The sequence below is a fragment of the Pongo abelii genome, chromosome 5, assembly GCF_028885655.2.
Source record: "Pongo abelii isolate AG06213 chromosome 5, NHGRI_mPonAbe1-v2.0_pri, whole genome shotgun sequence".
NCBI classification, from domain to species: domain Eukaryota; kingdom Metazoa; phylum Chordata; class Mammalia; order Primates; family Hominidae; genus Pongo; species Pongo abelii.
In genome coordinates this window covers 133,987,976-134,012,915 of record NC_071990.2, presented here as the reverse complement: position 1 = coordinate 134,012,915, position 24,940 = coordinate 133,987,976, and the positions used below count along the sequence as shown (strand labels likewise).

The following is a 24,940-nucleotide window of genomic DNA, read 5'->3' as shown; positions in this document are numbered from 1 at the left end:
CAGTCAGCAAGGCCCTCGTGCCACCCACGCTCCATCTTTTGCCCATGGCACAGACAGTATTCTCTGTTGCTGGCCTAGCATGCCATCCAGTCTTTTTCAACCCAAGGCTCCAGGCAACCATTCCCAGTAGACTGGAGTTGGCAGGCAAACAAAACCGTTTGTTATCACAGGTCTAGAAGATCATCATGCCTCTTAGAAAGGCTTAGATTTAGTTTTCAAACTTTGGATTGAGATGTTCAAAAGTGACATTTTTATTAGCAACATCTATGCCTATTTACCTTCTATCATTTCTCCATATTTTGTCAGACATACTCCTAGCTGTGATGTATAGTAAAAGGATAAGCAAGCCTTTGTGGGTTTATAAGGTACCTATCATATAGGTAAACCAGAGTAGGCATTTTCGCAGGGACCATTCATCCTTGCCCAAACACAAACAACAGAAAAATGTCTTGAGAACACACAGAGAAACTCATGCTTTTAAAAGCAGCAGAATCAATATATCAAAATACATCACATAAGTAAACACGGGCTTGTTTTTTCAGACTTTTTAAAAATGGAAGTATAATGTTTACATTGAGTACTAGACAAATTATTTGTGTATAGCTGAATGAATTCTCTATCGTATTACCACAAATGTCAAGAAATAGAACACTACTTAGCCTCCTAAAACCCTTCTTGTGCTTACACCCCTCCATGCCCTTCAGAGATAACCAGTGTCCTGACTATGTTAACATCATTGATTAATTTTCGTTTTTTTAATCTAATAGAATCAATAATCAAATAGAATTATTTTATGTTGGGCTTCTTTCATTATGTTTGTGGGATTCATCCATGTAGCTGCAGGTCATTTGTTTTCGTTACTGTATAGTATTCCACATTTAAACATACCACAATTTATTTATTCTTTCTACCGTTTGTAGTGTTTCCAGTTTTTGATTTTGTTTATATTTTTTGCTAGGATGAACAGTGCTTCCCAGAACATTCTTATATGTTCTTTTGGTGCATGTATGTGAAGGAATTGGGTTACTGGCTCATAGGATATGTGTATGTTCAGCTTTTGTGGATAACAGCTAAACAGTGTCCTAAAGTGGTTGTACCAGATATGAGTACAGCCAGTGTATCAGAGTTTGTGCTGCTCAAAGTCCTTGCCAACATTTGATGTTTACAGCTTTTTATTCATTTTAGTCATAGGTTTCTCATGATTTACTTTTGCAATTCTCTGATTAGAATCAGAGTTTTTAAGAGTGTAGCTGAGCTAAAGAAATCAATGAGATAATAGGAAACATTTCTAATCAAGCAAGCTGTATGTGATTGCATGTACATTTCCTGAAATCAGATCCAAATAGCAGTGTGACCTTGAGTAAGCTCTCGAACCTTCCAGGACATGGTTTTCTCATGTGTATTTTCTGTGGACTAGGTTATGGTCTCTTCAAACTTTATCAGGCAATAATTCTAACCAAAGTTTTTTAAGAGTCCCGAAACTCTTCTAACAGGTACAAGATTATCATGTGTTGTTAAGAGGCCAATTGCCATATCTGAATCCATAATGCATGCTCATAAAATCCCATAATAGAAGAAGCCATCACACTCAAGACTAGCTAGAGTTCCACCAAGGCTTATGTATTATTTTTAAGTGTTAGGAGATGGGAAAGTTGGGGCACAGAGGTTTGTATCCTGTCAGAATTAACAAAATTTTGTATTGAAGGAAATTGGTGAATAGAAATGAGAATAGCTATGAAACACAGTCCTTGAGATAAAAATTTCCCTAACCCCTAAATAACATAGTAAGCCTTTCCACTGGTGCTGATGTGAATTCTTGCATTTGATTATTATTTTTTAAATAATAACCTGAAAGAGGAAGATGTAGTGTGGCTAAAGTTGGAAAGTGAATAAAACAGATATATTGGAAACATAAAATCTACTATCAGAATTTATGAGTATAGAAGTTTCTGCTAAAATATGCATCATGTATCACATGGGCTTGTGTGTGTGTGTTTTTCCCAGAAAATTTGGAAACACAGAACCTTCTAGGGGCACATAAAGTATGAATGTAAGCTTTTACATGCTAAGAGAAGGTGACTGAAAAATATTTTTGTTGAATCTTCACTTGTTTCATTTTTAATCATCTCTCCTACAGATTAAAGGTATTAGTTCAGCACAGACTTTAGTTTAAAATCGAAACAGATGCTTTTGGTTTCTCTGTGTTGTAATTAGCTTCCTATGCTGCGAGTGTACTTTTCAACATTGTTTATTAAAAATTGGTGCATGGCTCCTGTGCCCATAAGGTTCTTATGACTTTGAGATGAAATTAAAAGTCTATATAAAAGTGTGAGCCCTTTTGTTACTTTTGAGAATGATCACAGTTCTTTTAATTAGTTAGGGTCTGGTGAAGGGGATGCTTGTTTTTGCATTTTAACACATGACTGCACAAAAGGGAAGCTAATATTATCAGCTTTTTTTTTTTTTTTTTTTTTTTTTGGTGCCAGGGCAAATATTTTTTTAAGAAAGGAGCTCCAGTCCTGAGAAATTAATGAATTTATTGGAACCGTATATTTACTCAGGAATTAAGAATGTTTCCTTTTTTTCTGGGGTCGTCTGTTGGTGGGATGGGAAGGCAGTTTATTAGAGGAAAAAGAGTTGAAAAATTGCCCTTTCCCCCCTCTTAAAATGCTGTTTGAGATATTTATGCCTAAGATTGCACATCTGAAAATGTGGTTGGGTGGTTTCTTCCCCCCCCTTAGAGGAGAAAAACTTCAGTAGTTTTTATTTCATTGTGATTTTCTTCTTGCCTAAGGTGCTGACATAAAACAGAGATAGATGTGAAGGTTACTATCTTATCCAAGGAAATTTTAACAGAGTGTGACAACTTTTCTTCTCTTCAGTGACTTTTCCTTTATGACTAAACATGGTGTTTATGGCCGGATATGAGTGAATTCTTTGTTTTATGAACTAAATCTTTAAGATGTGGCTCCAGGATGCTTCAGGGAGCTTTATCCCTCACTCTCCTATCTGTGAACCATACACATGCTTCTGCCCTGGCATGAACTTTCTTACCCTTGGTTCCAACCCCAAACCATAGCAGTGGGTGTCTTCACTCCCTGTATTCAATCTAAGTGTAAATCTTAGTGGTTCTACCCGTCAGATCTGTCTATGTCTCTCCATCTCTGCCATTACCACGTATGCCCAAGCTGCTGCTATTTCTTTGGATGACTGCAGTCTCCAAATTGTTCTCCTCACTTCCATTCCCGCCTATTTCAGTCTTCTCCAAATAGTTGCCAAGGTAAACTTGTAAAACTATAAATCAGATCATGTCATCCTATAGCTTGAAAGGCAACAGTTACTTCTGTGGTTTTTATAATCAGATATAAATCCCCACCATGCCCCACAATATCCCCAAGATCTGATCCCTGCCCCTGCTTATCAACTACCACTCTCTCCCATGGTGCTGCTCTGCTGCTCCACATTCCACCAGGTAGATCTTCTTTCTGCTTGGTGAACAGTCAGCTCATCCTCACCTCAGGGCCTTTGCACTTGCTCCTCTTCTGCTTCAGACATCTTCCCAGATCTACATGTAACTGGTTCCTTTCTGGCATTCAGGTCTTAGGGCCCAAAGCTCACTTCTTTAGCAGTGTCTTCCCTGCCTTATCATTTTGCTTCCTCCAGTCATTCTTTTTCTCATTAACCTGTTGTGTTTTTGTAATGCTTTTTATCAGTAAATTAAAGTACTGTTATTGTTTACTTATTTTTTGACTTTCCTACTAAAATCTTGGTCCCCAGAGATAAAGGGCTCGATATGTCTTGGCTACAGAAGTATTTACACATAATTTTATTCGTTCATTTTTTAATGAAATTGAGATCACACTATACAGGTTTTTTGGTGCTTACTTTTTTTTCTCTTGTTATTGGTTGCTTTTTTATGTGGTTATGCCATTAAATGATTTTAATTAATCCTCCATTAACAGACATTTTATCCTAAGTGTATATGTTTAAAAACCTGAGAACTTAGCCATTTGTGGTGCCTCCACAAATGAATCCTCTGAGTTCTCTGTAGATAAAATAAAGTGTCATGGTGACCATGTGATAAAAATCCTCATGTGTATGTTTTGATACTACATTTATTTAAGAATTTCTATAATAATTACTAGTTTTTTTCCAACATAATCTATGCTCAGTAATTGTATGACAGGGTAGTTTCTCTTTGATTACACATATTCATGGGTAATTGTGTAGTGGCTACTCAACTGCCCTGTGAGGCTTTCCCTCTGTACATTTCGGTTGATTTGGTGCTGAAGTAGGAATCGAACAGTATAAGTTAGGCTTGGCATTTAGTTTTGGTTTCCTGTAGTGATTTTGGCAATTATTGTCCTCATCTCTTTGATCCCTTTTTGTTGTTTTCACCAGTTACTGAACAATGTTTTTATTGAACAGTGTATTAGTCCATTCTCACGTTGCTAATAAAGACATACCTGAGACTGGGTAGCTTATAAAGAAAAAGAGGTTTAACGGAGTCACATTTCCACATGGCTGGGGAGGCCTCACAATCATGGCAGAAGACGAAGGAAGAGCATAGGGACTTCTTACATGGCCGCGGGCAGGAGAGGGCTTGTACAGGGGTGCTCCCCTTTATAAATCCGTCAGATCTCATGAGACTTATTCACTATTATGAGAACAGCACAGGAATGACCGCCCTCATGATCCAATTACCTCCCACTGGGTCCCTCTCACAACATGTGGGAATTGTGGGAGCCACAATTCAAGATGAGGTTTGGGTGGGGACACAACCAAACCATATCAAACAGTGATTGCCCTTTATATTTAATCCAAACTGGGTTTTTTCTTAAAGCAATTATTAAATTGGTTTGCCTATTAGTTGCTTAGGAAAAAACTAAAAGTCATACAAGATATTATTCTGCAAGTCTTGGTACATTTATTTTTCCTACTCTTCTTTCTCATTATAGTATCATTATCATGATCATTATTTGAAGTTATGTTTTAATGATATTGAGTATGGCCACCTACTTCTTGAAGATAGTTTGCCTTTTATTCCATATGAAGTCAAAGAAAATGCCCACAGACATCACCAAGATCCCATCCTCGTCTGTGGACTGTTCTTCTTGGGAGTGTGGAAGCCTTCAACAAATATCCAGCCAAGGCCTGCTTATTTGTGAATACCCAGTACACTGCCTTGCTGCTGGGCACGGGAGGAGAGTGGGGCAGGGTGGCCCAAGTACATCCAGTGATTTTAGTTGTATGGTATTCCCTATATACCCTGCTTTGTTCAATAATCTCTTTCTGGAAGATATGTAAGCTAGTATTTTTAAACTATTTTTAATTAACTGTTTAGTCTGTGCCTTGTATTAGGTATCTTTTATTCCTTTTTTCGTGCATTGTTTTTGATCTTCCAGTCACCCTGGTCAGGTGAGAAAATTTAGGTTTGGAGTGGTTGTCACTTGCTCAAGTTTGTACAGCTGTTAAGTGGCAAGGCTGGTATTTGAGCCCAGGAGAGTCTGGTTCATATAACACGGTGCATTTGGATCATGCTGTAGATTGTACCAGGGTGTTACTTGTGCATTTATGTTCATTCCCTGCGTGAGTATTTATTAAACACCTGTGATGTGCTAGGGACTGTCTGGATGCTAAAGCTATGTCAGCGAATAAATAAAAATACCTGCCTTTATGGAGTGAACCTTTAATGAGAGAAGACAGACATAAATAAGTAAATTATGTCATATGTTAGAAGGAGATGTTAAGTGTTACGAAAAGAAACAATGACAAAAACATACCGGCAAGGATCCAGTGTGCTGGAGAGGGGTTTGCGTTTCATAAATAGGGTGCATGGGGAGTCAGGATGGACCATACTGAGGAGTTCCTCGATGAGCACATATTTGAAGGAAGGAAGGGAATGTGTCCCACAGTATCTAGGGAAAGAGTATTTTAGATGGGAAAATAGCATGTCCATGGGCCCTCAGATGTAAGCACCCCTGGCCATTAGAGGAATGGAGAGGAGGGAGGAGAGAGAGTTGGGACCAGGTCAGGTAGGGCCTTGCAGGCTGGTGTAAGGACTTTTATTCTGGGTGGAGCAAGGGTTATGAGGAGAGGAGTGCAGTGCTGGTGCAGAGGCAGTGCAATGTTGGACTCAGAGTTTTAGATTTTGTCAAGTTGTTAAGAAGGGAGAGAGGGGCTTAAGATATATGCAGGAGTCTGGATATGATGACTGACTCCAGAGTTTAAGTTGGGTAGGGAGTGGGTGACGACATTGGAGGTGAGGAAACGTGGCAGAGTGGCAGGATCAATGGATGACAGGTTGGAGTTGGGGCCAGGGGAGTGAGTTGGACATGCAGGAGGTGTTTTGTAGTAGATTGCCTAAAACCAAGATTATGGAAAAGTGACAGTTCCTGGTAATGAGAAGGTGTTTGATGGGCTCTTGGAGTGTGTGGCTGAGGGAGGGTAGAGGACAGAATCATTTCAATAGGAGACGTGTGCAAAGAATGGAGGCCAGCAGGATGGTGGAAGGATCGTCAGCCTGTGTATTGAAATCACAAAAAAATTAAGACAGGAGTCATGTTGGACAGAATGGCAGCGAGCCAGAAACGACAACCAATGAAGAGTGAGGGGCGGCCCAAGGAACCAAAAATGATTAAACTTGCAGTGGGTGGTGATCATGGGGCCTGATGTGTTCTGCGTGTCTGTCTGTTGTTGTGCTGCTTGTCATGGGGCCTTTATTTTTGAATTTGTCCTTCTTTTCTGAGTTCCTCCAGTCTCTAGTTTGTCAGTGCATGCATGTTATCTGGCCATCTCTTAAGAGTTCTTTTGTGATCTTCCTTTAAACTGTGATTGCTTCATTGAGGTTTTTTTTTTTTTCTTTTTTTTTTTTTTTAATCCTGTGGGTATTTTGGGGTATAATTTTTACCATATTCACTTTGTGGCAACATGTTTTCCTGCTGTGAGTTCTTTTAGGGAGTTTTACTGTTCTTTTCCACATTTTAAAATTGTCTTTTGTGTGGTTACTCTACCCATTTTTTTTGTTTGTTTTTCAATGGCATGAGTTTGATTTTCCTGGCAGGAGATTCCTGTGGAGGGAGAGGGAAGTGCCCATTTCTCTGCTCAAGGGCTCCATTCTCTCTGCTGTGCTGTGCTGTGCTGTGCTGCCCTGAGGGACTGTTTCTTTCCTCCTCTGCCTCTCAGCCCCTAGCCTGGTGTAGGAGGGCTTCCCGCTCCATCCCTGATGTCATCCCAGTCACTTCATCGGCCCCAAGATGCACAGACACCTCTTTCCAAGGTGTTCCCCTCCTGGTTTTTGAGAACGGTCAGCAGCCCACGGCCTCCTGAATCTGTTCTGCGTCTCCTTTTCCCACCTTCTCCAGCAGAGTCCCCGGTGCTTCTCAGCCCTGCTTCTGCCCATTCCCACTCCAGGTGGGATCAGCTCTTCAGATGATTTGCTGGTGACTGTGGAGCTCTGCAACCCCGGTTATTCTCCGCCCCACCCATACGGCTTCCTGCTTAGGACCTGCTATTTTCTGTTGCTTTTAGCCATATGTACACGTTTTTGAGAATTTGTCCATATTTACACATTTTGTGTTAATTTCTCTGAAAATGTAATTTTTTGGGTTTTCTCCCTGCTCTCCCATTCTATAATATGCCTTGAGGAGGGAAGAAGGAGGAATATTCAGAAACATGCTTCTACCATGTTTTTATAGGAAGCAGAAATCGATTTTCAGTGTTTTAGAGACAGCTGCCGGCATGTGTTTGCAGTTAGAACTGATCAGAAATGACTGAAGTAAAAGGTTTGGGAATCACTGCCTGTAAACTAGAGGGGAACTCCCGACAACAGTTCAGCTGCTTTTGGAGCAGTAGGAGAATTATTGGGCCCTCGAGTGGATGACAGGAAGGAAGCTCATCACGATGGGCAAAAGATGTGTCAGCGGGGTTGGGGAACTGCAAGGTGCAGGGCCTCACCACTGCCCAGTCCTTACCTGTTTGCTTCTTACACAAATCACATTGTCATGGAACCGTTGTTGCTTCTGATTCCAGACTACCTCAGAGCAGGTACACTGAGCAGATCCATGTGAAAAATGTTAGGGTGAATAAATTTGCTAAAAGACCCAGCTTGTAATGTTCCAGCCATCTAGAAGTCAAAATTATTGTTTACATACAATTTTAGATGACTTGTTTTTGTACTTTATTTTTAAGAACTGGGCCCTCAGATTTAACCCTTTATTAATCTACAATAGCTTTAAAATGCCCCCAAATTTCCACTGATTTGACCTTTATGCCTTTCTACCTTTAAAGTATCTGGGAAGAAAACCAGTGACAAAGTGAAAATTAAGTGTGTTGTAAATTTGAGATTGCTTTGTGGAAGCGGGCTATGCCTTCAGATATTCTGTGCTGGGAAGGGGAGCACAGGAAGCCAGTGTAGTTGGGCCCTGCGGGTGGATGCTCTCCATTAAGCTTCCAGCCTTGAGACTCGTCCTTTAGAAGATCCTTCTCCATCTCCCTTCCCACCCCTTCTCGTCTCTGCAGTTTGAATCAGTGCTTTTGCTCACAAAGAAGACAAATGTTCTCTTCAGGTCATAAGACAGAGCATGAGATATGCTAATGCTAGAGGGGAAAAGCCAAAATTATTTTAGTAGCCATCCTTCAGATTCTCCAGGAAGTTTTTCCACTTGTGATATGCTTTTTAGAATTTTAATACACTTTTCTTGGTTTTTTTTGATAAATAGATAGACATGGGTATTTCTAATGATACATTTTTCTCTGCACATTGTACCCTATAACGAACCTGGATCCTAACTCTAATTGTACAAGACTTATTAGTAATAACATCTTGTACTTTTATTCTTACAAAGATCTATGCCATTTCTAAAATGTTTACATATATATCATCTTTTTTTTTTTTTTTTTTTTTTTAAGACAGAGTCTCACTCTGTCGCCCAGGCTGGAGTGCAGTGGCACAATCTTGGCTCACTGCAGCCTCTTCCTCTGGGTTCAAGCTGTTCTTGTGCTTCAGCCTCTCGAGTAGCTTGGACTACAGGGGTGTGCCACCATGCTTGGCTAATTTTTGTATCTTTAGAAGAGATGGGTTTTTGCCATGTTGGCCAGGCTGGTCTCGAACTCCTGGCCTCAAGTGATCTGCTTACCTTGGCCTCCCAAAGTGCTGGGATTACAGGCATGAGCCACTGCGCCTGGCCTGTATCACCTTGTTTAATACTCCAGACCACCCTCTAACAAAGATAGAGGGTTTGATAGACGAGGAAAGATTGGAGTCTAAAACAGTTTGTTTCTTTTAATATTTAGATTTTTTTTCTAGTCCTGTTTTAAATAAGTCACTTATATGCAGCTGCTAGATACATGTCATTGTCACATAGTAGCTGACGCCTTCCTCCCAATTACGGGCTATAACTATCTTATGTCAATTGATATTTATCATCTCTACAATTCTTATAATTATATCATAGATTATTAAGTATTAGCACTCAAGTATTGTTCACATTAGATAGTCAAGAAATGTAAATAAGAAGCTGAACACTTAAAAAAAACTGACAGAACTCCCCCATAAGACAGTTTTAAAATACATGGAGCAAACACTGACAAAACTGCAAGGAAAATAGACAAAGCCACAATTATGGCTTTCGGCACCCCTCTCTGAATAATTGATAGAACAAGTAGATACAAAATCAGGATACAGAAGATTCAAAGTACTAATCACCTTGATGGTGACAGCCACTTATAGAACAGTCTATTCAACAACAGCAGAACACACATTTTTCTCAAGTGCACCCAGAACATTTATTAAGATAGACTGTATTCCTGGCATTAAGCAAGAGTTTCAACAAACTTTAAAAGATTCAAGTAATACAAGATACATTCCTTGACTACAGTGAAATTAAATTAGAACTAAGTAACAGAAAGATCCCTGGAAAATCCCCAAATGTTTGAAAACTAAACACATTTCAAATAAGCTATGGATCAAAGAGAAAGCCAAAAAGAGGAGTTGGAAAATATTCTGAACTGAACGTAAATGAAAGCATCACATATCAGAATTTGTTGGATGGTATTAACTCAGTACTTAAGGGAGCACTAAACACCTGTATTAGAAAAGAAGACAGGTCTCAAATCATGACCTCAGTTTTCACCCTAAGAAATTTAGAAAAAACAACCGAAATTGCAAAGTCAGCAGAACAAAGGAAATACAAATCATAGTGGAAATCGAAGGGAGAAAAAAAATCAATGAAACCAAAAGCTGTTTCTTTGAGATCAATAGAACTGATAAACCTCTAACCAGACTGAACATGAAAAAAATAGAAGAAACAAATTACTAATATCAGGAATGAGAGAGATGATATATTACAAATTCTACATATTTTATATGTAAAAATATGTACATATTTACATATATTATGTACATTACAGAATCTATCATATATTTAAAGGGTTTTTTTCCTTTGAAATGGTTTTTATTTATTTCACTTTAAGTTCTGGGATACATGTGCAGAACGTGCAGGGTTGTTACATAGGTGTATACATGTGCCATGGTGGTTTGCTGCACCTACTAACCCGTCATCTAGGTTTTAAGTCCCACATGCATTAGGTATTTGTCCTAATGCTCTCCTTCCCCACCCCCCATCCCCCGACACATGTTCCCCTCCCTGTGTTCATGTGTTCTCATTGTTCAACTCCCACTTATGAGTGAGAACATGCAGTGTTTGCTTTTCTGTTCCTCTGTTAGTTTGCTGAAAGTGATGGTTTCCAGCTTCATCCATATCCCTGCAAAGGACATGAACTCGTTTTTTTTTATGGCTGCAATTAAGAGAGTATTATAAACAACTTTATGACAATAAAGTTGACATCTTAGATGAAATGGATAAATTCCTTGATAGACACAAATTATCAAAGTTGACTCAAAAAGAAGTCAGTAACCTGCCTAGCTCTATATCAAGAAATTGAAATTACAACTTAAAACCTCCTCACAAAGAACCAGACTCAAATATCTTCACTAGTGTAATCTATCAAATATTTAACTAATTGTACACAAACTGTTCCAAAAAATTGAAGAATTTGTTTTAGCAGGTCAGCATAATCCTTATATTGAAACCAGATAAAGACAGTAAAAGAAGAGAACACTAGGCTGGGTGCAGTGGTTCATGCCTGTAATCCCAGCACTTTGGGAGGCTGAGGCTGGCGAATCACCTGATGTTGGGAGTTCAAGACAAGCCTGGCCAATATGGTGAAACTCTGTCTCTACTAAAAGTACAAAAAATTAGCTGGGCATGGTGGCGGGCACCTGTAATCCCAGCTACTTGGGAGACTAAGGCAGGAGAATCGCTTGAACTGGCAGCGGGAGGTTGCAGTGAGCTGAGGTCACGCCACTGCACTCCAGGCTGGGCGTGCCAGAGCAAGACTCTGTCTCCAAAAAAAAAAAAAAAAAAAAAAACCCCAGAATAAAACACTACACATCCATTTCATCTCATGACATAAATGCAAAAAATTTAAACAAAATTTAACTAATCAAATCACCAATATTTTAAAAGGATATAACAAGTGGAGTATGTCCCAGGAATTCAGGGTTGGTTTAATACTGAAAGAGCAATAAATATTGTTCATTATATTAACAAACTTAAAAAGAAAACCTATATTATCATCTCAATAGATGCAGAAAAAGCATTTGACAAATTCTACTTCCATTCCCAGCAAAAATTCTCAGTAAACTAGGAGTAGAAGTGAGCTTTTTAACCTGACAAAAGATCATCTATGAAAACTTACAGAGTGTCACACTTAATGGTGAAAGACAGAATGCTTTCCTTTATAAGATCGGGAACAAGACAGGGATGTCTGCCCTCACCATTTCTATTCAGAATTGTACTAGAGGATCCATCTAGTGCAGATGGATAATATAAACAAATAAAAGGTCTTCACATTAGGAAAAAAAGAATTAAAACCACTTGTATTCACAGACATAAATGTCTATGTAGAAAATCTGATGGAATCTACAATTTTAAAAAAAGCCTACTAGAATAAAAAAGTCAATTTAGTAAGTATATGATCAATGTACAAAAATAAATTGTATTTCTCTACACTGGCAATGAGCAATCAAAATAAAAATTTGAAATGTAAAAAGCTGGCATTTACAATAACATCAAACATTATGAAATACTTAGAAGGCAATATAAGTGAAACACTTGAACACTGAACAGTACAAAATATTGCTGAAATTAAAGAAAGCCTATACAATTGGGAAGATATACCTTGATCATGGATCAGAAGACAGTATTGTTATTTGAACAGACACTTCAACAAAGAAGATATACAGATGACAAATAGCACATAAAAAGATGTTCAACATCATTAGTTATTAGGAAAATACAAATTAAAAGCACAGATACCACTATTAACCTATTTGGCAAAATTTAAAAGACTGAGCATACCAAGTGCTGGAGAAGATGTAGAGGAACAGAAGCTTTCATACACTGCTGTTGGAAGTGTAAAATGGCACCACTTTGTAAAATAGTTTGACTGTTTTAAGAAAGCTAAATTTAACACCTATCATACTATCCAGCCATTCTACTTCTATTTATCCACACACAAAAATTAAATATATGCGCATATAAAGACTTGTAGACAGATACTCATAGGAGCTTTATTTGTAATGGACAAAAATGGGAAACAACACAAATGTCCATCAATAAATAGTGTTGTATCATACAGTGGAATACTCAGCAATAAAAGGAATGCACTATTGATATACACAGCATGGATGAATCATAAAATAATTAGGCTAACTTAAGCCAGACACCATCCTTTTTCAAAAAAGAGTAAATACTCTGTGATTACATTTGTATAAAACTTTAGAAAATGCAAAATACATAAAGCAACAGAAAGCATATTAGTGATTGCTTGGTGATGGAGGGAGGAAGGAACAGAGATACGCAGGACGGGGGAAATTTTAAACTACAACAAGGAAACTTTTAAGGGTGAAGAATCTAATAACTGTCTTAAGTGTGATGATGGTTTTACAGATGTGCACATATGTCCAAACTTGTAAAACTGTAGTTTATATATATGCACTTTGTCAGTTGTACCTCAATAAAGTGGCATTTTAATAAAAAAAGTTAAGAAGAATACTCATTATTCATTTCTGACCTTCAAGAGAACAACAGACTCTGTTGAGCGCTTACTATATCCAGTACACGGTGCCTACCTATATTGTTCTCGCTTAAAGTTTATGACAGCTGAGAAATAGGTGCTTTCTCACTGTTGAAGCAATTATAGCTTGGAGACATCAGGTAAATTGCCCAGGGTCAGCAGCCAGGAAGAAGTGAGATAAGGTTTCCAAATCAGGCTGTCTGGCTCCAACTCTGCTTGCTGGTCAGCCTTCAATTGTACTTCCTCAGTGTGATGTGGCTGAGTCTGTGTTGGAATCTCAAAATCACCTGTCCAGGGATTTTACTAACCATTATTATTTTTTCTATGTTTGGCTGTTACAAGTTGGTTATTTTACGTTGAAAACATGTTTTCTGCTAAAAGAGAAGATAGCTATTCTTAGTTATTTGGAGACAGTTCTTTGAAGGTACTCTGTGTGTGTGTTAGGTTGATTTGCCATGCCGCCGCAGCCTGGCCGGTCTCATTTGCCAGACAGCATCCATTCGCTGGTGAACTCTGACAGGTGGTAGCATTATGTATTAATAGCCCCTGATACCAAATTCAGCCTACAATTTTAGGACAAACTATTCTTTACTGTAAAGCTTTTTTTCTTAAATAATCCACTAGATGGCAGCAGACCCATGTGGAACAGAATGGGTCTTCACTGCTGTAGAAGAGGAGCCAGAAATGGGACACTGTTTTGTTTTTGATGACCCAGTAGTGCATCTTTTTCAGATGTGTAGGAAATGGTATTCTTTTTCTGTTATGAAAAATGTAAAATACTCTTTGAAGTCACGTCTGTGGAAGTGAGTAGTGGTACAGATAGTTCAAAATTGTAGACAATGCAAAAATAATTTTTTCTTTGTATTCTCGTAGAGACACATGTTGATTTAATCCTACTTGTATGCATTAGATGAACTTTTCTTCAAGAAACTGTTTATGCTTACATAATTCTTTTTATGGTTGGAAAAACTGCGGCTTGTTTCATGAGTTTTTTTCTTTAATTGGACCTATGCCAATCAAAATAGAAGATGACTGTCCTATAAATTCATAGCACCTAAGGCTAGATAATGAAGTGAAATCCTACAGACTGGACTTGGGAGAAAGTAAGAGGATTATTTATTTTTCCAGATTACCATACTGCTTGTCATCTGACTAGAAACCTCTTTATCTCCCTTTCTCTAAGCTTATTTTTCTCAAGCATTTTTGAACATGGTCAATTGGGGTGTGGCAGAAGATCCTGTGGACCACATATCCTACTATCCATACCTTGTAGAAGAGGAAGAACTTAGGAGACAGCCAAAAACCAGAGAGTAATAAAATGATGGAGTGCTAACAATATTTTTGCAGCAAATATGCTATAAAAATGCTCATCCAAAACAATGAAAAAGTGTTTTGTTTCTAAATTAGTATAAGAGCAGCAGATGAAAATGAGGTACTCAAGTCAGCACCTATGATGGGTGAATAGCATATTCTGAGAATCAAAGAAATTCAACTCAGTGTACATGCATGTTCAATGGAAATTTTGTAACAGTGTTAAATATTTTACTAGATAGACTTAATGCAGTGACTGCAGTAGGCCCTCCTTTTCCATGGGTTCTGCATGGATTCAACCAACCATGGAACAAAAATATTCAGAAAAATTTTAAAAATAAAACACAGTACACTATAACAATTTACATAGCATTTATTTTATATTAGGTATAGTAAGTAGTGTAGCGATGATTTCCAGGAGGATGTGCATAGGTTATATGCAAATACTATGCCATTTTATATTAGAAACTTGAGCATCTGCAGATGTTGTTACCTGTGGGAGGTGGATGGAGGGAGGCATGGAACCAATCCTCTAGCGATAGTGAAGGATGACAGTACATTCAAATAACATGCCAAGTTGAGTTTTTAGATACAAGGTTTTAGTAATTTTTAATAACTGAGGACAAGGACTGGCCAACTTTCCCTGTAAAGGGCAGATTCTTTTAGACTTTCTTTCATTTTCTTTTTTTTTTTTTCTTTTTTTTGTTAACCCTTTAAAACTGTAGCAACAGTTCTTCGCTTGGAAGTCTGTGCAAACCCAGGTTTCAGGCTCTACGGGCCATAATTTGTTGACCCTGGTGTAGGAGGGTAATGCTAGTAGTATATGAAATGAAGTCTCTGGAATCTTGGCAGTTCATAAAACCCGGAGAAAGAGCAGGCATTTCTTCCTTGATCACTTTCAGCTGGGAAGAAGGATCCTTGTGATCCACTGCCAGACCTAAACTTACTTTGAGCACTGCTGGAAACATCTAACATCTCAATTCAACTCCTTCAAATTACTTCTTCAATCTAGACACACTTATTTTTTCTTTGTTTGCTTTGTCAACTGTCACACACCTGGATTATGAAATAGTGTGTTTTAACATCTTTTACTTTCAGTCCTTTTAGCACATTGAAAAAAGTTTTTTGAAGACCTACATTCTACATTTTTTGAAATCTACATTCTAACCCTAACTCTTCTACTAAATAGCTATAGTTTTTGGAACAAGTTAGTTATTCTGTCTGGTTCTCAACTTCTGTGTTTATAAAATAGGATTGAACTAATACCATATAATATTTCTTCCAAATTTGATTTAGTAGTTTCAGATTTATGTTCCTGTAAGCCCTTTATCACCTGATCAGATGATGCCTTTAATTGATCCTCAAGTGTAGACCTGCTCAATTTAAAGGAATACAACCAAATTAATGTTGATGTTCAAAAGCACTCCCACTGTGCCTGGTACGTAGTAGATGCCCAGTAAATGTTTGTCGAGTGAATCAAAGAATGAATAATAAATGGGCATAACTACCTTTCTTAACTCTCCATTTATTTATGCTGTATGTTTTAGAAATATGTATTATTTCTTACATAAGTTTTGATCTTTCCAGTATTCTTTTTATGGTTCACTCATAAAACTATTCATTGAGGGTCAACAATATGATAAATTCTGGAAATACCAAAATGAATAAAACTTAGGCCTTGCCTTCAAGAAGTTTGCCTTCTAGTTAGGGTGACTAATAGGTATTCTGATCATTTCAGTGTATGTCTGAGTATGATATTAGAGGTTTGAATCTCCAAACTGAAATGTCCTATTTCTTACCCTTCAAACCATTACAAATGCCACCTTCATACAGCTTTTTGGATTGTCCTCCAATAGAACACACATACTATAGGTCATTGTTTGAAACATTGTTATAGCATTTGTTGCTGCTGCTCCCTCTTTGAGTTTATATGGTGTTTGTACTTTTTTTTTTTTTGTCCTTTTCTAGATTGTATGCTGCATAAGTGTAGGGGGCCTTGTCTTCCATTTCTATTCATGAGAAGCTCTCATTAGTTAAATGCATTCTCTTAGGCAATAACATAATGGTTGTTTTCTGAGAGGCTTCATTTTATGAGACATTGTATTATCTTAAAAAATTGTTTCAGAGTGACAAGGAGGTTGTTAGCCAGAGCCTTTGATTTTTAAGAAATTTCAGTATCTATAAAACCTAAATCTACAAAACCAAAAGCACAGAATAAATGTAGCTTTTGATTATAACTAGATTGTTAGTGATAGCGACTAATACTTTTATTATTAATCATCTGTATTATAATGAAGGTAAGCAATGTTCAAAGAATCTTAAAACAGTTTTGTTGCTTTAGCAACCAGTTTTTTTCCCCCTCCAAAGATTGGCTCTGTGGTGCTACTTCTCAGTGGTCATAATATTATAACCAGAAAGATCCCAATGTAATAGTAGTTTTGGGTATTAGGTGGCCCAAAATAAATTTCACTATAATTTGTCCCTTTTGATTTCTACAGTGAACACACTACCTTTTTTTATACCTAAGCTTAAAAACAAAAGCTCCTGCGTGACGCACTGCTGCTATCCCTCATACAACAAGAACTCCTTTCACATTTCCACAGAAGGGATAAAACTGAGGTCTATTCAGTTCCTGTAGCCAATGCCAAATTTAGGGGGTGATTTCCTGTGTGCTCCTCCTCTTTCAGCAAAACTGAACAGCAGTATTCCTTAGCCTGTGGAACAGTGTCTCAGAGTAACCACAAATGGTACATTCTATATATAACAGTGGAGGAAATAGGGAAGGAGACGAACAGTTAATATATCTAAATATATACATTGCAGAGCAAGAAAAAGAATATTGGCAGGTGCTAAGTTACCACTCTACAGCTGATCACAGGCTGCAGTTTGTATTACTGTTTTCCTGTTATAATAACCATCCTACTTTCCTCTTGCCTTCTTTCAGCACCTCAGCTGTTTGGGATAACCCAGATTTTCAGCCCTGGGTCCTTGTTGCTCCTGCTCACAGGCTATGTGGTACTCACTTTTATGATTGAAGATGCCAGTATTATCAGGCCCCCTCCAGTTCATCTCCCTTTTACTTGTGTATGAGCATACCCCAACTTCCGCTTAATAATTACCTCAATCAACATACTGCCTTGGCCCTAAATGACCAGTTGTAGTCTTGAAAACGTGATTGTTTTCTTAACTTGGATATTGTCTCTAAGTCACCTTGAGAGATGGAAAAAATTGTACAAATGGATAATTAGGTGTAATTGTGAAATACTGCACTTTACTTCGACCTGTTACTTCCCAAATCCAAGTTTCTTTCTGGCTGTAGGTGAAACAGCACCCTGGAGTGGTGGTTCTTTGAGACCATAAAGATCCTATAGGACAGCACTTCAGTTTCCCAAGATGCTTGTCTCCCAGGTGGTGCCAGGATTGAGTCTCAGTAGGCGGTAAACATTCTAGAAGTCCAGCAGCTTCTAGATAACAGAATACATGGCAGAGCAGTGAATCCCATTGTCCTTGGAACACCGTTAATTTTTTTTCTCTGTACTTTCTTGATCAGAAGCATCGGTGTGTGGAACACCTTGACTGTGACTAATAGGTGGATTAGGAGTCTGGTAGAAGCATGGGGTGGGGGGAGTGGGGACGGGCCGCAGGGGGCACAGTGGGTGCTTAGAGGATGCATAACAGAACCCAGAGTAATACCATTGAAGTGAATATAAAATTCTGCCTCCTCCAAGACAGAAGGAGCAGCTAGTTGGGTCAACCCTCAACAATAGCACATCACTAGTTTGCTTTTTATTTTTAAATTAGCACGTTATTGAAAGTGTTCGTAAAGATAATTAGCCGTAGAAAATAAAATGGGTAAAATCATCTCTGTAGAGCGTATGGATGTGCATCTGGGAAGTCCAAAGGATGAATGAAAAAATTAATACAAAAAATCAAACAAAAATAATTTAATAGAGTATAACATGAGATTGCTATTGCTGCAAATTGGTGTATGGCAGTACCCATGATCATGTCAGTCTGAGTAACGGGAAATCCATATTGTTGAGTCTATATGTGGCTTTTGTTCTGACAACCTTTGCTGGTTTATTATTTCACTGAACAAGTGCTTCAGGAGTTGGGGTGAGAGATAGGCTGACTGACATACATAGAGCAAAATGTAGAAAGGCTGTACCAACAAGATACAATTCATGGTGAACAGCTAGAGTCACTTGGTTACCTTGTACCATTCATTGTCTACCCTATCCAGGGCTCAGTAGCAAGGCCAGAACGAGTCTTTAAATGCCCAGGCAAGTTATCTCGTAGATTGTCCCACAGTCTAGGCTGGTCTAATTTCTTTTTGTGATTAGATTCATGTTAAATATTTTGGCAAGAAAAATCCGTAGATCATATTGTGACTTTCTCACTGCAGCATGCCACAAGGTTCATAATGTCAGTTTTTTCCATTCTCACTGCTAAATTTGGTCATTTGTTTTCAGACAACAGATTTATGTATGATAAAGTTATATCTTTTAAAATTAATGTCATCTGTGTGGTGGTAATTTAAGTTGTGTGAATGTCCTGTGATTTTAGCATTTTTTGATGATCTTGCTGAAATCAGTTATTACATGGATAATTGAAAAATGATTTTTTCTAATTCTATTCCTCTCTCATTTATTAACAATAACTTATTTATATTATATTCTAATGAAATATGTAATTGTTACTTATTTTCCTCACAATTTTTATGCTAGTAGTGTTAAAGTCTGTGTGCCCTTGTATTTACTTAATATCCTGATGGGATGAGGAAGAAGATGGTATTTTTGGGTCATAAGTGCATTTTCACAAGTTAACATTCCCACACAATTTCCTCTTGAAAATTTTTGTTACTGATTAGATTTAAGTAAACCATTTAGTTATTCTTTTTTCCAGTTAATATTTTCTATTTTCATCTTTGTTTTTCTGTCTCTTTTCAACTGCCCAATTGCTTGTACATATTAATTTTTAACTCTTTGTTTCTGTTACCTTAACTTTTGTGACAATTAATACATGAATTTTCTATTATAATAGCTGCGGAAATACAAAGAACTCTGAATCAACTTGGAACACCTCAAGATTCACCTGAATTGAGGCAACAGCTGTAAGTATCTAGTTAAATAAATAAAAGAGAAAGAAAGAACTCTATTGCTATTATTCTGTTGCTTTTACAGTATGTAGTATTATGTTTATTGGAGGAAAAAATAGAAAAACAATGGAGTTTTTCTGCTACCTTATCCATACATTTGTACCAAGCTTTTGTGTAGATTTTTCCCGGTCTGGAGTAGGCAGGTGTTTTTATATTAAAGATCTGGAAGGCTGAGGTGGGCGGATCACAAGTTCAGGAGTTCGAGACCAGCCTGGCCAATATGGTGAAACCCCGTCTCTACTGAAAATACAAAAATTAGCCAGGCGTGGTGGCGGGCTTCTGTAGTCCCAGCTACTCAGGAGGCTGAGGCAGGTGAATCTCTTGAACCCGGGAGGCGGAGGTTGCAGTGAGCCGAGATCACACCACCACACTTCAGCCTGGGCGACTGAGCAAGACTCTGTCTTAAAAAAAAAAAAAAAAAAATTCCTTGATAGGCTTACCCTATCAAAGCATAATTTCTTTAGTTGCATTTCTTACAGTTTTTAGGTAGGTTGTTTTTGACAGCTGTTGAAAAATTATACTGTAGTATCTCAATTTATGTGATTTACTTTCCATAGCTAAAAACCCCTGCAGTCACCAGAGTTTTATTTGGTTTAGATCCAATACATAACCAGCTACGTGAGCTGTCTCCCCACAAGTTTATACCTACATCCTTGAATTTCAGAGAGCATTAGCTTCCGTTTAAAAAAAAGTTATAATGAATTATATAGTACATATTCCAGTAAATTAATATGCTGTTAGACCAGCAGTCATAGCAATAATATTTTGTCTGTGGTATGTTATGGATTTTACAGAGTATTTTTACATATTTTATCATTTAAACCTTACAGAATTGGAGTAAGAGAAATAGACCAAAAGAACTGTTTCCATTTTGTTCATGTCTCTTATGGGTTTAATGAGTTGCTCAGTGTCATTTAGAACTTAACTCTTAAATTTTATTTCAGTACTGTTACAGCTATAAATTTCAAGTCACATATATCTAGTAAGCAGTACTTCTAAACAACATTAACTCTAGAGGGAAAACTGCAAAGAGGACGATATTAAAAGATAGGTAATAGGAATTCATATTTTTAGGAAGTACAATTTGAAGGACTTACAATTATCTCTAATTTATATTTTATTTTTCCACAGTGGGTAAGTGTCAGAATGGTAAAAATGCTCCAAATCTAAATAATAAACCACAATTCATTAAACTAAAGTAAAATGGAATAGAAGTACATAATTCATAATAGTTCTAATATTTTGATAGAGTTAATAGTGAAGATTCTGAATATATATCTGTAGTCACTAAGGATTTTTTTTTTTTTTTTTTTTTGAGACAGGATCTCATGCTGTCACCCAGGCTGGAGTGCAGTGACATGATCACAGTTCACTGCAGCCTGGACCTCCTAGGCTCAATCGATTCTCCCACCTCAGCCTCCTGTGTAGCTGGGAATACAGGCACATCCACCATGCTTGGCTAATTTTTGTATTTTTTGTAGAGATGGTGTTTTGCCATGTTGCCTGGACTGGTCTTCAATTCTGGGTTCAGACAATTCACCCACCTCAACCTCCCAGAGTGCTGTGATTACAGGCATGAGCCACCATGTCCGGCCTCAGGTCTTCTTTTTAAAACTTTGACTATATTATGATTTCCAAAGATTTACAAAAATGCATTAAAGTTAGGGTATTTGGTAAATAGAGATAGAAATAGATTTTAATTACCCTTTGTCAGTCAAATACAGATCCCTATTCTTAAGCATATTCTTATACAATATCTCATTATTTTAAAGGACCGTAAGTGTGATCAGACCTATTTAAAATGAGATGAAATATATAAGACGTACTGATGTTGTAATTTGTAAAACATCACAATTAATATGAGCTTTTTTTGGTGTCATGTTTTTAAATTGGAAATCTTTTCAATTTATAAGCTAGCTAGATAAAATACGGATATGTAGTCAGCACTCTGTATCCATAGATTATATATCCCCAGATTCAACCAACTGCAGGTCAAAAATATTCAAGAAAAAAAATACAATAATAAAAAAACAAAACAACTATAAAATATAGCAACTATTTACATAGCATTTACATTATTGTATTGGGTATTATAAGTAATCTAGAGATGATTTAGAGATATGGGAGGATATGCATAGATTATATGCAAATGCTATACCTTTTTATATCAGGGACTTGAGCATCAACGGATTTTGGTATCCACAGGGGTCCTGGAACCAATCCCCTGCAGATACTGAGGGATGACTATAATTTACTTCTTTTATTTATTGTGTTCTTTCCCTTTACAAGGAAATGCTATTATTTTTTCCAGCATAAACTTAAATAATAGTAAATTTGTACCAATATTGCCTCTTTCCTTTTTATTTTTATTTTTATTTTTTGAGACAAGAGTTTTCCTCTGTTGCTCAGGCTGGAGTGCAGTGGTGCAATCTCAGCTCATTACATCCTCCACCTCCCATGTTCAAGTGATTCTCCTGCCTCAGCCTCCCAAGTAGCTGGGATCACAGGCATGCACCACCACACCTACCTAATTTTTGTTATTTTTGGTAGAGATGGGGTTTCGCCATGTTGGCCAGGCAGGTCTCACATTCCTGGCCTCAAGTGATCCGCCTGCCTCGGCCTCTCAAAGTGTTGGGATGACAGGTGTGAGCCAGCGTGCCTGCACACCCCCCCCCCCCACTTTTTTTAAGTATCTAGAGCATATACATGTTCACATAGAGAAATAAGAGAGGCCAGATATAACTAGATCTGGGAACTGGGCAAAGTCTAAGGTAACAAATCTTTTCTTACTCACCCGACCTTCCAGGTGTGAGATGCAGATAAAGGGCTTCCACATCCCCAGTATCTCAAACATAAAGGATCAGACATCTAACAGTCTCTCCTTCAGCTTCCCTCTGATTCGAGTCATCTGTGTTTCTAAATGGCCGTTGAATTGATTTCTCTAAGCTCACCTACCCTGTGTGAGTGAATAACCTGACATGTAATATTTGCTCAATATTTATCAAAGAATAGGATATGAAATTTTTTTTGATAAAGTTGAGAGCCAGTTTATGAAAAGGCAATTTTTGTACAACTGTTTGTCAGTGTTGATTCAAAAGGCAGAGTTGTAGCTTAAAGAAGTATATTAGTCCTTTGGCTGTAATGCGTGTTTTCTCACTTTAGGCAACAGAAGCAGCAGTATACTAACCAGCTTGCCAAAGAAACAGATAAGTACATTAAAGAGTTTGGATCTCTGCCCACCACCCCCAGTGAACAGGTATCAAGCTTTAAGACACATTGTTGATGTATTGAATGTGAAAAAAACCCAATGCATTGTAGGATCTTTGAACTGTTACGCTAGAAAGGAAATTATGCTAGAAAGGAAATCAAAAATAATTCTGTTTGAGATTAGTTCACAGAACACAAAACTATATTTAATTGCTCAGGTAGTATCCTGTGGTTCAATAAAGCAAAAATTATTTCCATGCATTTGCCCTGACCCATAATTAAGTAAGTTCTCAGAAAATGCTTCCTGAGTAATTATTTCCTGGCCTTCCGGGGCTGACTGCGTGGAACATGCAGGCTCATTCAAGATGTGAGGTGTCCTGGGGGCACATATTTATTTCCCTGCTTATTTAATGGAAGTTATTACTTTGCTAAAAGTATAAGGCTTTATTTGCCTGAAAAAGAATTACTTTAAAATAGCCTCAAAATAATGAGCTAGTTTTTAGCAGCATGAAAACCTGAGGTGAGAAATCCAGCATAATGGGTCTTTTGCCTCAAGTTAAATATGCACAGTATTTGACATACTATCAGAATGTTGTTGAGAGTTAATCTGTAAGGTCCTGTAATTGGGGAGTAAGTGAAAACTTCAGGGTTAAATAAAGAGCCAACTACCGCAAATTCAGTTGAACTTCACAGCTAGATTCTAGTTGGCGTTTTCTTCTCTTTCCTCTAGCGTCAAAGGAAAATACAGAAGGATCGCTTAGTGGGAGAGTTCACAACATCACTGACAAACTTCCAGAAGGTCCAGAGGCAGGCTGCTGAGCGAGAGAAAGAGTTTGTTGCTCGAGTAAGAGCCAGTTCCAGAGTGTCTGTAAGTATTTTAAAACACGTTCTAGAAATGAACATGGTTACTTGCTAAGGGTCCCATAAAAGTCTATAGTAGCATAATTTTTTAAGTCATAAAGATCTGTGAATATCTTGGAAATCAGCTCTTGAATATTTACTTTTATGCTTTTCTGCTCCATTTTTAGAAAAGGATGATAATTTTGTATTACTGTGGTTATTTTTTGTGTCATAGTACAGAAGATTACAGAGTATATAAAAATATAGAGACATATTTTGTCAAAAAAGATTAGGGATCAAATCCTGAGTAGTATTCTCACATCGTCTTGGTACTGAGGCTTTCTGCTTGTGTTCACGCTAGTATAGAAAGCACTTTCCTCCTGGATTACACTAAGATGACGGAGATGAATGGCGCAAGTATGTTGTATGAATATTGAAAATGAACATGAGCCTGGAGAAAATAAAGGAAGCTTTACAATAGAATTTTGAATTAATCTAATTTTAAATTCCCTTACAAACTATCACGAGTTATTTTCTTATTCATTAACATATGGATTCCAAGTCTACATTAAGCTTTAACTAAATAATATTTATTTGACCCTTGAGAATATTTAGTGAATTCCTTTCTTGTCTACTTAGAATATAAAATTACTTATAATTATATTATTACTTGAAGCAGTTGACCTGAAAAATTAGAACAAGAACTTCTTTCTCTCTCTCTACACACACACACACACACACACACACACACACACACAGAGACACGTACATAAATCAGTTTAGATTATTATAAGGGAAAATATGAGTGTTGTTTATTTTTTCTCATTTTTGCTTTTTTTTTGCCCCTTCTCATTCCATCCTGTTACTAAATTATTCAGGGCAGTTTTCCTGAGGACAGCTCAAAAGAAAGGAATCTTGTATCCTGGGAAAGGTAAGAAGTACAAAACATTTTAGAAATCAAAAGGTAATTTTTCAAAGTTTATACATTAAGGTCCCTGGAACAGAATTAAAGCTTTCAATATATTATATCATAAATATCCTAAGTTGTTTGTATGTTGAAAACAGAGTAAATTTGAAAAAATTTTTAAGTAATTATAAAGTATTTATTATAAAATATATAAAATTTTCCAAATATAAAATATATAAAATTTTCCAAATTAAGTCCAAATTTATGGACTTAATTATTAATATAGACATTCCCTTATATGAGGTTTAAATCAGCTAAGAAGAAATACCCAGTTGACAAATATAGCTTCCAATAATTAAGTAATAACTCTAAACTCA

The 24,940-nt window shown here is 37.2% G+C and overlaps 1 protein-coding gene across 1 annotated transcript in view; it reads left to right on the top strand.

The window, feature by feature from the left end:
- The window catches only part of STX7 (syntaxin 7), a gene marked incomplete at its 5' end in the record, with an annotated part of 52,326 nt that overhangs the window by 14,980 nt on the left and 12,406 nt on the right, over positions 1-24,940 (top strand). Inside the window, 4 exon segments of the mRNA NM_001134118.1 lie at positions 19,495-19,564; positions 22,772-22,865; positions 23,547-23,684; positions 24,535-24,587. Coding sequence (NP_001127590.1) covers positions 19,495-19,564; positions 22,772-22,865; positions 23,547-23,684; positions 24,535-24,587 — 355 coding nt within the window.